The 10,783-nt window shown below is 44.3% G+C and overlaps 2 protein-coding genes across 2 annotated transcripts; both read left to right on the forward strand.

The window, feature by feature from the left end:
- Nucleotides 1–1,797: 1,797 nt before the first annotated feature.
- On the forward strand, nucleotides 1,798–6,438 carry PCYB_073340 (hypothetical protein). The gene is made up of 6 exons (XM_004221731.1): nucleotides 1,798–2,324; nucleotides 2,355–2,877; nucleotides 2,906–3,069; nucleotides 3,418–4,714; nucleotides 4,891–5,731; nucleotides 5,885–6,438. Exons 3-4 carry the CDS (start codon nucleotides 2,906–2,908, stop codon nucleotides 4,712–4,714), a joined length of 1,461 nt encoding a protein of 486 aa, XP_004221779.1. The 5' UTR covers nucleotides 1,798–2,324; nucleotides 2,355–2,877; the 3' UTR covers nucleotides 4,891–5,731; nucleotides 5,885–6,438.
- A 2,057-nt stretch (nucleotides 6,439–8,495) lies between these two features.
- On the forward strand, nucleotides 8,496–10,472 carry PCYB_073350 (hypothetical protein; the record flags this gene model as incomplete). The annotated part of the gene is made up of 3 exons (XM_004221732.1): nucleotides 8,496–8,802; nucleotides 9,436–9,571; nucleotides 9,912–10,472. Exons 2-3 carry the CDS (start codon nucleotides 9,497–9,499, stop codon nucleotides 10,470–10,472), a joined length of 636 nt encoding a protein of 211 aa, XP_004221780.1. The 5' UTR covers nucleotides 8,496–8,802; nucleotides 9,436–9,496.
- Between the last annotated feature and the right edge of the window lie 311 nt (nucleotides 10,473–10,783).

A 10,783-nucleotide genomic window follows, 5' to 3' on the forward strand; every position in this document is an offset into this window, starting at 1 on the left:
CGGGACACAATGGCGTGGTTAACTTAAACTGTTATATTCGTATGGGGCAGGGTCACGAGAGATCAGAGAAAATGATAAAAATAAAAAGGGGATAATGTCACTCCCCATTTTTCCTTTTATATACATATAGTCCGTATGATGTGAGTGAAGTTTTTTTTTTGGGAGGAGCGGGAGTTTCTTCCACGCGTGTACGTACATTTTTGAGTAAGCAAGAATTTGCTCTTTTGCATGCACATGTGATGAGGTGGTGGTCACTGCAAAATATTTTTTTAAAGCACACCAAACTGATCGCAGCATCTTATGCCTGGCGTGGTTCCTTCGCCACGTTCACCATCCGAACAGATATAAGGTTATGTGCTTCCTTTTTAAAGTGAGAAAAATTGAAATGGGAAATGTCGAAAGGTACCAACTAAATGTGAAGAAAAAAACTTCATTTTTTTGAAGTCTTCCTTCTCAGGAAGGGGAAAAAAAAAAAAAAAAATTGCCACGTGTTGGAGCTAAATCGAAATTGTGCATCCCCTTGATCGTATTCCCATGGTACAGGGTTCTTCTTTGGAGGTCCACTACCAAATATTTATTATGTATGTATACATATGGTGAGGAACCACTGAGAAGGTTGTGCCGTTCCCACTGCGTATTCTTTTGTCTCCCCCCACCTGCAACGCCTGAGGGGGCAAACCACGGGTTAGAGAGACGTACGCTAAGCGGAGTGGCACTACTATACTCCTACCCACGTGGGAAATCTCACCCCGGAGAGGGGGGGCACCATTTTTAAAGCCGCCGCGGTTACGCTAATGTGTTCACGGTTAAGCTAATGTGTTTGTGGTTAAACTAATGTGTTCGCGGTTACGCTAATGTGTTAGCCGTTACGATAATGTGTTCCTTTGGCCGATCTTGCGTAGCGCTCCCAGAGGTGTGGAGAGGCATGCACAGAAGGTGTGACTCCGCACCTGGTGGATGACGTAGCTGTGAGCTGACTAGAAGGGGCGACAAAACGGATCAGCAGAAATTACACAAAAGGGGAGAACACTTTTTTTTTTTTTCTTTTTTTTTTACCTTTTCGTACATGTGGATCTATTGCAAGCGTGAAGGAAAGGGCGCAGTTCCGAAATGATTTTTTTTTTTTTTAATTTCTCCATTTTGTTGCCTTTGCCTAATTAGTATAAATAATTTCCCGCTTCTTCACTTGACTGTCCGTTCCTCACGTGTAGTCCCCGCGGGAGGGCCTAGCCTACTTAAGAGGAGGCAAAGGAAACGCGGCAAAGGAAACGCGGCAAGGGAAACGCGGCAAGGGAAATGCGGTAAAGGTGGAAGAGCCCCCCCTTTTCGCAGCTAGCCAATTTCACGTCGTTACCATTTTGAACAGTCCCACCACGGGCAGTAACCCACACGGCGAGCAACCTACACGGCGAGTAACCCACCACGGAGAGAGTAACCCACACAGCGTTGTCGAGGCGCATTGTTACTGGGAACCCCACGCTGAGCAGTCAGGTGTGACTTCGTGCAGGTCTCCCCCGAACGATGCGAACATAAGGGGGGAGGGGGAAATTGAAAGAGGAAGAAGTTGCTCCCTGAGTAGACCCAAAGGTGAGCAAGACGAAGTGGACCCAAAGGTGAATAAAACAAAGTGGACCCAAAAGTGAACAAAACAAAGTTGATCCAAAGGTGAACAAAACAAAGTGGACCCCCGCACTAAGTTAACAGCGCAGCAGCGAGGTGTAAGAAAAAGAAAAAAAAGACCAGCACCGTGTGCACACTTGCGAAGCCTATTTTTCTACCCCCTCGACACATCAAAAAATGGCATCCTCGGAAGGTTGCAGTCCCAACAACGTGGTGAATGCCCGAGAGGAGTACCTTGCAAGTTCGAGAGAAAACGATGCATTGAGGGAAAAAATGATAAATTTTCAAATCGAAAAAGAGGGAGACAAACAAAACAAAGCCTCGATGGAAAGTAAAAAAAATATGAGCATAATTCACATTCACAAATTTATTAACAAGCTAAAAAACGCAAGTGCAGCCAACCTAGAACAAAGCTACCTTCAGGCATTGCTAGAGGACATTAAACAGCTGAACATATCCAAGTATCTGAGTGAAATTTTTAATTGTGTGTTGAATTTAATTCATCATGTGAGCAGGTACTCTGATTTGTTCGTTTTTGTTAATTTTATGAGATATGTGCATGACAATTACGAACACGTGAGTGAACACATCGACAGGATAGTGTTTGCAAAATATTTTCGGTTGGATGAGGAGGACAAAAATTACTTCTTCCACGTCTTTTACGAATTATACAATAATGTTAGCGAGTCCAGCTTCTCCTCCAAGTACACATTTTGTTCCTCGCCCAGCGGCAGGGGGGCCACCAGCTCGGTGAACAACTCCCGCACCGAAGTGGGAGCGAGTGCAGGGGAGAGTGTACAGGAGAGTGCAGCGGAAAGTGCAGCGGAAAGTGCAGCGGAAAGTGCAGAGGACAATGCGGAGGAGAATGTAGAACCGAGTGCAGGGGAGAGGGGTGCTGTGCAGGCAAGTGAACAGCCCCGTGCAAATGGCGATGGAAACGCGTGCGAGAGCCTGGTGCGCCAACTGAAGGAGCTTAGGACCTTCCAGAAGGCGAAAGCCACGGCGGTGAAAAACCTGCACAGGCATATGCACAAGGAGGGACGCGAAACCGACTCATTCGTTCTAGAGCACAACCTGTTCTCGAATGAAGGAAAGGAAACAAAGGGATGGAAGAGCAACCAAGCGGATCAAAAGGCATACATAAAGGAAATGCTAAACGATCCAGACCTCCTAAAGAAAATAAAAAAAAAACAAAAAAAGGAAAATACTTCTCTGTATGTATTTCGAACTCGTGCTACACGATATTTGCAAAAATAGGGACCTCCTGACCTATATGTTTATGAATATGACATATTTCTTTACTCTAATTTTGGACTCGCAAGTGACTGAGAGGGACAGGATTGGCTTGACTACATCGTCGCAAGAGAAGCGCGATGTGAATCTTTACGCCACAAAAGCAGATGTGCTGCGCGCTGTAAAGAAGCACCTCGCTGTCAGCACGGTGGTGACGTACGACTACGTCTTCGCGAATGTGGGCACTCTCTTTGGGGGGGGCAGCGCTGGAGGGAGCGGCAACCATGCTGGGGGGAGCGGCAACCCTGCTGGGGGGAGCGGTAACAGTGGTGGCGGGAGCGGCAACCATGCTGGGGGGAGCGGCAACCCTGTTGGAGAAAGCGGTAACATTGGTGGCGGCGCCATCGCGAACGCCCCTTCCAAAGGTAGCGCCGCTAACCCAGCTAACGCGGCTAACCCAGCTAACGCAGCAGAGGCCGCTTCCGCCCCCTGCACCGCCTCTCTCCGGCTGGGCGAGGTGAAAAACCACGTGGTGAACTTCCTGCACGTGTTCTACTACAGCAGCATGGCCAACCTGCTGGTGTACCTCTACGGAGAGCACCTCATCAACGAATACAGCACCGGTAGGAAGAAGACTCCCTGTCAGGTGGAGGACTGCGATTTTTTTAGTGTGTACGAAAAGTGTGAGAAGCTTTGTTGCTACTTAGGGTTGGACGTCCCTAGTTTGGACTCTATTCAAGTTGTGGGCATCGAACTGTTGGGGATGAAGGACGCCAGCGTCAAGCATATCAAGCTTTTCGATAAGATGAAAAATAATAACAGGAAGGATAAGGACGGGCCAGCTGATGAGTCGATCCCCTTCTGGGCCAATGAGCAGGAGAAGGCCTTTTACACCAAGTTCCCGGACTACTCCAATATCAATATTGTTCTGAATGAGGACGAGGAGGACGGCAGCATCGCGAATGTCAGCTCTACCGCGAACGCGTCTATCGCAGATAACGCGTCTAACCCAGCTAATGCTGCCAACCCCGGTAACGCTGCCACCCCCGGTAACGCTTCCAACCCCACTAACGCTTCCTCCCCCGGTAACGCTTCCAACCCCACTAACGCTTCCTCCCCCGGTAACGCTGCCACCCCCGGTAACGCTTCCAACCCCACTAACGCTTCCTCCCCCGGTAACGCCGCCAATTGCGCCAACTGCGCCAACTCGGCTGTGCTGGAGGCGTCCGCCAGGAAGGACCCCAAGAAGGGGTTCCCGAAGTATCTGGAGAAGCTGCTGCACATGAACAGCGAGAAGGAGCTGGAGGACCACGTGATGACCTTCCTGCTGAACTACAACACGAAGAGGAAGCGAAAGCTAGTGGCGAACAGCATCACGCACATCAACCAGGTGGTGCTGAATTTGATTCCCTTCTACTGTAGATACGTAGCTATCATTAATGTCTACAGGAAAGACATGGCAGTAACGATAATCGAGGAGATAAAAAGAATAACAGAAAAATTAATCAAAGAAAAATTACCTTGCCAAAATAAAAAAACCAAATGCATAAAGTATATTTGCGAGCTAGCCAAGTTTAAGCTGTTAGACATCACATACATTTTGGACGTGCTACATTTACTGAATGAAAATTTTACATCCGATCACGCGGAGCTGTCTCTGTTCATTTTGGAAAACTGCTCACTCCTTCTAATTAATAACTCAAAAACACACATACGCTTTATAAGTCTGTTACAGAAGATAAAAAAAATGAAAAGCTCGAGGAATTTATCCACATCGTTCGATCTGCTCTTTGAAGAATGTTGCATCAAGATTGAGCAAGAATTTGATCCAAAAAAAAAAAATTTAAAAAAAATAAAATAAAATCCAAATATTCAGAAGAAAATCTGAAAAAAAAAAATTTTTTAAAAAAGCTACTTTTTTATGACATAGAAAAAAATTCAGTTGAGGAGATAAGTACACACATGAGGAAGTTCAACTGGGATGATCTCTTTTTTACTTCTTTATTGAGGAAATACATTTTTAAGTTTTTAATTTACATGAGCATCTATCAGATTAGGAACTTAGCATCTCTGTTATTCTACATCGCCATGCACAGACCTTCCTTCGTTACGCAGATTATAGATGAGTTATATGAACGCATCGTGCACATTATCGAGAGTAACGATTTTAAAAAATTCAACCTACTCATTCAGTATGCGCATTTATTTTCTGAACTGTTCATTTACAGGATCCTTAGTTCGAGTAGTGTGTTGGATTTGCTGTACTTTTTGGTGGCCCTTTCCGACGCAGACATGGCTAACTTCCACCACGTGGCGAGCATCCATCGGCTCTTCCACGAGAACCGCCGTGCCGTTCTGGCTGGGCGAGACAGCCCTGTGGAGAGCAAACGGGGAAGCGGCACGTTGGGGGGCGGTGGTGACTTCTCCCTTGGCGGGGACTTCTCCCATGGCGGGGACATCTCCCATGGCGGGGACTTCTCCCATGGTGATGACTTCTCCTTCGGTGACTACGCAAACCCGCTTCACAAATTCCTCCTCATAAACCGGCGCAGCCCAGTGTTCCGCAACCTCCTCCAGGACCCCGAGTGTAGCAGCTTCATTAACATCAAAATGGCCTGCATAATCATAGAAAGGTGTGGAAAGTATTTTCAAAATGCTCCCCTCCTCAAATTCAAATTAACGAAATTTTTTTTAATATTCATCAGATTTTTGCGTGTCCAGGAACCCCTGCCTGTTTATATTACTGATTTAACAAATAACGTTATTGATCTGTTTTGCAAAGATATGAGGGTGTTGAAAACGGTTAAGCAGGTGGACAAATATCTCCTTAGGTTGTTACGGTGTGAGTACAGAGTGTATTTGAGCATCACCGGGGGAGGTGGAGATGCCGCAAGGGGGGAAGATACAGCTCGGGGTGGAGGTACTGCTGGGGGTGTAGATACTGCTGGGGGTGGAGGTGCTGCTGGGGGAAAAGACACTGCTGGGGGGAAAGACACTGCGCGGGGAGGTGCCTCCCTTTTTGTCACCGAAGAGGAATTAACCTTTCGACTCGACGCAGAAGATGCCGCTGCGGAGGAGCACAACGACGTAGGGCGTGAGAAGCTGAAGGGGAACGCCCGCAGGGTGGAGGCGGGATACCCCCACGGGGGGAGAAGCGGGTCGCAGGCAAAAATGGGTGAGTACACCTACGGAGGTGCCTACCGAGATCGCTATGGAGGTGCCAACCGAGATCACTACGGAGGTGCCTACCGAGATCGCTATGGAGGTCCCTACCGAGATCGCTACGGAGGTGCCTGCCGAGATGCCCATCGAGATGCTCGCCCAGGCACGCAAGTGCGGAGCATTACAGCAGAGGACGGTGTCTCCAAGGAGAAGGACCAACAGGGCAGCCAAGTCAAACAGGAGGACGAAACTGCCAACGAAAATATCGACGAGGAAATTAACGCAATAATTAAATCATCCATTTTGGAAAACAGGTCTTGCCAGAGCAGGAGGGCCGCCACGCAGAACATCAAGAACGCCACACTGTATGACAAGCTGCTCGGCAGAGCGGGCATACCGCTTGGCGCGAAGTGTGCCAAGTGAAAGATGGCAGCGAGGTGGAGGAGCACAACGGGACAAACGTAACCACAGGTATGCAAGCAGCACACCGAGTGTCAGAGCCCCGGAAATGCCCCCCCCGCTCCCCTTGCATGATATCTGCGAAGCGGAGGCGCATAAGCCAGTTTTTCTCTTCTAACAAAAAAATGAACTTGGCAAAAAGGGGATCCCTCCGTCTGCAATTCGTTTGCCTTTCGTGTGCAGAGGTTATTCTTACCTTTTTTTTTTTTTTTTTCTTTTTTTTTGTTCCAACCGTACATTCAACTCACATACCACTTTGTGGATAGCCATAAAACTATTCCGAAATTTGCAAAAAGGAAAGTAAAATTAGGACCGGGTTATCGATCCGAAGGGTTGGCATCCCCCGCCCCGCCCAGAAGTGCAGTCGAACACCTTTTTACACGTACTGCCTATCACGAACAGTCGAATGTGCAACCTGTTTACTTGGCAGTTCCCATTCCATACGTATTTGTTCACTTGTTTATGTTTGCCCATTTGGCTAGTCATCCTACGTTTTTTTTTTTTTTTTTTTTTCGCCAAGTCAAATGAGATAAAGCGCAGCGCAGGAGAAACCCAAAAAGCCGAACGAACAAAACTGCGACGAACAACGGGGTGTGGAGCACAACCTTGGTGATTTAAAAAAACAAGTACCCATGAAAAACAGAAAGGGTGTGAGGAGGAAATCGAACGCGCTTTGCAAAAATAAAAAATGTTTCATTTTGCGAAATATGTCCCTCCAAAATGGTGCCCTTTGCAGCTGTTGCATGGTCAAAAGATATGCATAAAAAAGGGAAAAAAAAAGAAAAAATGCTACGCTATGTGAACTGGAAATGTATGCATGCCGCGTTCGAGGAGTTCATAGTGGATTTGGTGAGTTTGCTTAAATTAGTTTCGACATGCGGGGGAATTAAAGGAGTGTGGGGGGGAAGGGGGCTGTATAATACCATTCACCTTTGGGGGGGGAACTTTCGTCAATCATGCCTTTTTTTTCTTCCATCCCCTCTTTTCCCCTACGCATACATATAATTTATGATATGAATGAACAAACAAATAATAATATATATATCTTTTTTTTTTTTTCCTCCATCGCATGCAATTTTGTTAAATTGGCCACTGCGCCTGCAAAAAAAAAAAACGGAAATGCGTACGGTGGGAAAGTTGCAGGCATACACGGCAAAAGCCGCGTCTATGCTATGCTATGCGTTCGTCCGTCCGTTCATCCGTTCGTTTGTTTATTTGGTCGCCCCGTTGTCACCCTTTTGGTTTGGCATATTTTTTGCCTTCTCGCCGAGGCCGCATCCATCGCACTGACAGAAGTTGAAGGGGGGGTTGACAAAACTGCGCGAAAAAAAAAAAAAGCAAAAAAGCAAAAAGGAAAAAAAAGCAAAAAGGAAAAAAAAGCAAATAAGGCAAAAATCGCAAAAATCGCAAAAATCGCAAAAATCGCAAAAATCGCAAAAATCGCAAAAATCGCAAAAAAAATATTGTCTCTGCAAGGGAAGCAAAAATGACGTTATTGACAATTTACGACATCGTGAGGGCAAGACTGGCGGCAAAAAAATGGCAAAAAGGGAAGATTTAACGGTCCCCATACTACGCGCTTCCGATTCGCGCTTCACGATTCACGATTCACGATTTATATGACCACCCCCCTACCAACATACCTCCCCAGCAACAAAACCGCCTGTCAGGTCATAACGCGTGGGGGCACTAGTATATACAGTCTGCATAGTGCAGTACGAACAAACACTGCCAATAAAATGTAGAAATTTAAAAAAAAAAAAAAGCGAGTGGTAAAATGGTTACATACAAGAAATCCACTCTGCTGTAAAAGCGTAGTACAATTCGTACCGCAACCGCGAAGGGGCGATAAAAAAAGGAAAAAAAAAAAAAAAAAATAGCCCCCCTAAACCCTACATGTGGTATTATTTTATTATGTCATTATGCGTACATGTACCCCCCGCAAAGCATTTCGAGGATAAGGTTTCGCCCCGTTCAACATGGCTCCTTTAATTCCTCATTAATCAAATTAAAAAAAAGTAAACAAACAAACAAAAAAATATACAAATAAACAAATAAATAAATATATTATCTCTCCCTCCCTATTTTTTTTTTTTTTCCCCCATTCGTCATTTTTTTGAACCTTGAAACTCCGCTTATTGTTACCCTACAGTTTGTTCATTCGTGAATTTGCCGATTTGCCGATTTGCCCATTTTGCCAGTTTTTCTTTTTTGCGATTTGCCAAATCTCCCTTCTTCTGACTTTCCCCCCCGCTTAACTCCCCTCTTCTGCGAACCTATCCCTTCGCTAGGCCCCCCACACGACAGGTTTTTCCTCTTACCAAAAAGGTACGCGTGCGAATGCAAAAAGGAATAATGTTACATGATGAGAACCATATATAGATGAAGCATCTACAGCGTGGCGCATGCTGGACCCCGACCCGCACTGCCAATTGTACCTGTATAGTACAGTAGCATTTATTGCAGAATTTGCTTATATTAATTAATGTATGCGGTTTTATTGCGCTAAATATTTTTCGTGATGCTTTTTTATTTTTTATTTTATTTTTTTTTTTTTTTGCCACGTTGTATTTTTATCGACCCCCCTCCCCCCCATTTTTCGCGTTGTTTTCGACAAACAGAGAGAGAGAGAGATTCTTCATTTTTTTTTTTTTTTTTAAATATTTTACAAAGTTAATTTTTTTTTTTTTTTTTAAACCAAATTAAAAAATTCCCCACCCCACAAAAAAGTTCACAATTAATTTTAGTCAATTTTAGTTTAATTTAATAAATTAGTTTATTTAGATAATTTACTTTAATTTATTTAGATAATTTAATTTTAGTTTATTTAGTTAATTTAATTTAGTTATAATTTATCGAACACTGAATAATAAGAGGCTTATTTGTTTGCCCCTCCCTCCCCATCAAATCCATACGAGTAGAATTAATTTTTTTTTAAAACTTTTTTTCCTCTGCTGCTAGGCTCCCCCTGAATTCCGATATAAGGAAATCAATTTTTAATTTCTTTACAATTTTGTGAAAAATGATTGCCAAAGTTTTTTTCTTTTTCATGTTCTTGTTGTTTTCCTCCGTGAGGACATCGGACACCCCCAGCAATGTAAGGCGAAACGGAGAGGGATAGATGAGTTAGTGGTGGAGTTAGAGATGGGATTAGAGATATAGATATAGATAGAGATATAGATCTAGATAGAGATAGAGTTGGGGAAAAAATGAAGCTGCTCGGTTCGCGCTAAGGGGGTGAATTCGGCTTATTGGGGGGAGACCTCTCTGCATGTTGAACCCTGTTGCCTTCTTCAGCCTGTTCCCCCCCGAGTGGAAGGAACCAATCGCGCATCCCCACTGCCGTTGCATTACCCTTTTGTACGTTTATTACTCAATTCACTTCACACGTTTGCATGTTCCCTTTTTTTTTTTTTACTGCCTTCCCCCCCCTCCAGGATGGAATCGTTCACATCATCACTAAGAACATCGACCTGAAACAGTTACAAGGAACCTTTTATGAAATTGCCACGAACGCTTCGGATAAAATTTTTCCAGGATTATTATGCAGATGCACTAAGTATGACTTCTCAGGATTAAAAAGAGATGGAAACTTAGCATACATTTTGGTTAACTTCTCTTGTGATAGAAACTACCTCTTCGGAGAACACAAATCAGAAATGACATTTAAATTAATTTTAAATAAACCAGTTGATGAAAATACAACAACTGTCGAAGAGTTCAATGCCAGCATCTACTTAGTTGAAGGAAACCAACAAATCCTACTTAACAATAATGTGAATATTGTGTTTGCTGAAGCAAATGAACAAAACGAATATGAACACATTATCATCGCAGGACAGAAATCAACCGAGCCAATGATTGTTATGTCTAAGTATAGAACCATCCTTCTTGAAACTTACAATAAATTGTTGAATTCTCTTTACTTGGCTGGATATGATCCATCCCTCCTCAGCTGGCCATTTATCATCCAAACCGACCAGACCTTCTGTGACTGAGGGGTTGGTTGGGAACGACTAGAAAATGTCGAGAAAGCAACAAAAAAAATGGAGGTGAAAAAGAGAGTGGGACCACTTCTGTCAATCCCTATACACACAAAAAACGGAAGCCGCACCGAACGTGTAGAGTGAACATAAGCCAATTCTCTTTTTTACGCCACGACTACCGACAAGAATACATCCCTGGGCATGCGCGAATGCCGGCCCATATGTATATGCCTCTCCTTTTCTAAAGGAGGCTCTACATTAGAAGCTTTAAAGGAGGCTCTATAGGAAGCTTTAAAGGAGGTTTTTTTTTTTTACCAAATTAT

The sequence above is a fragment of the Plasmodium cynomolgi genome, chromosome 7, assembly GCF_000321355.1.
Source record: "Plasmodium cynomolgi strain B DNA, chromosome 7, whole genome shotgun sequence".
In the NCBI taxonomy this organism is placed as follows: Eukaryota; Apicomplexa; class Aconoidasida; order Haemosporida; family Plasmodiidae; genus Plasmodium; species Plasmodium cynomolgi.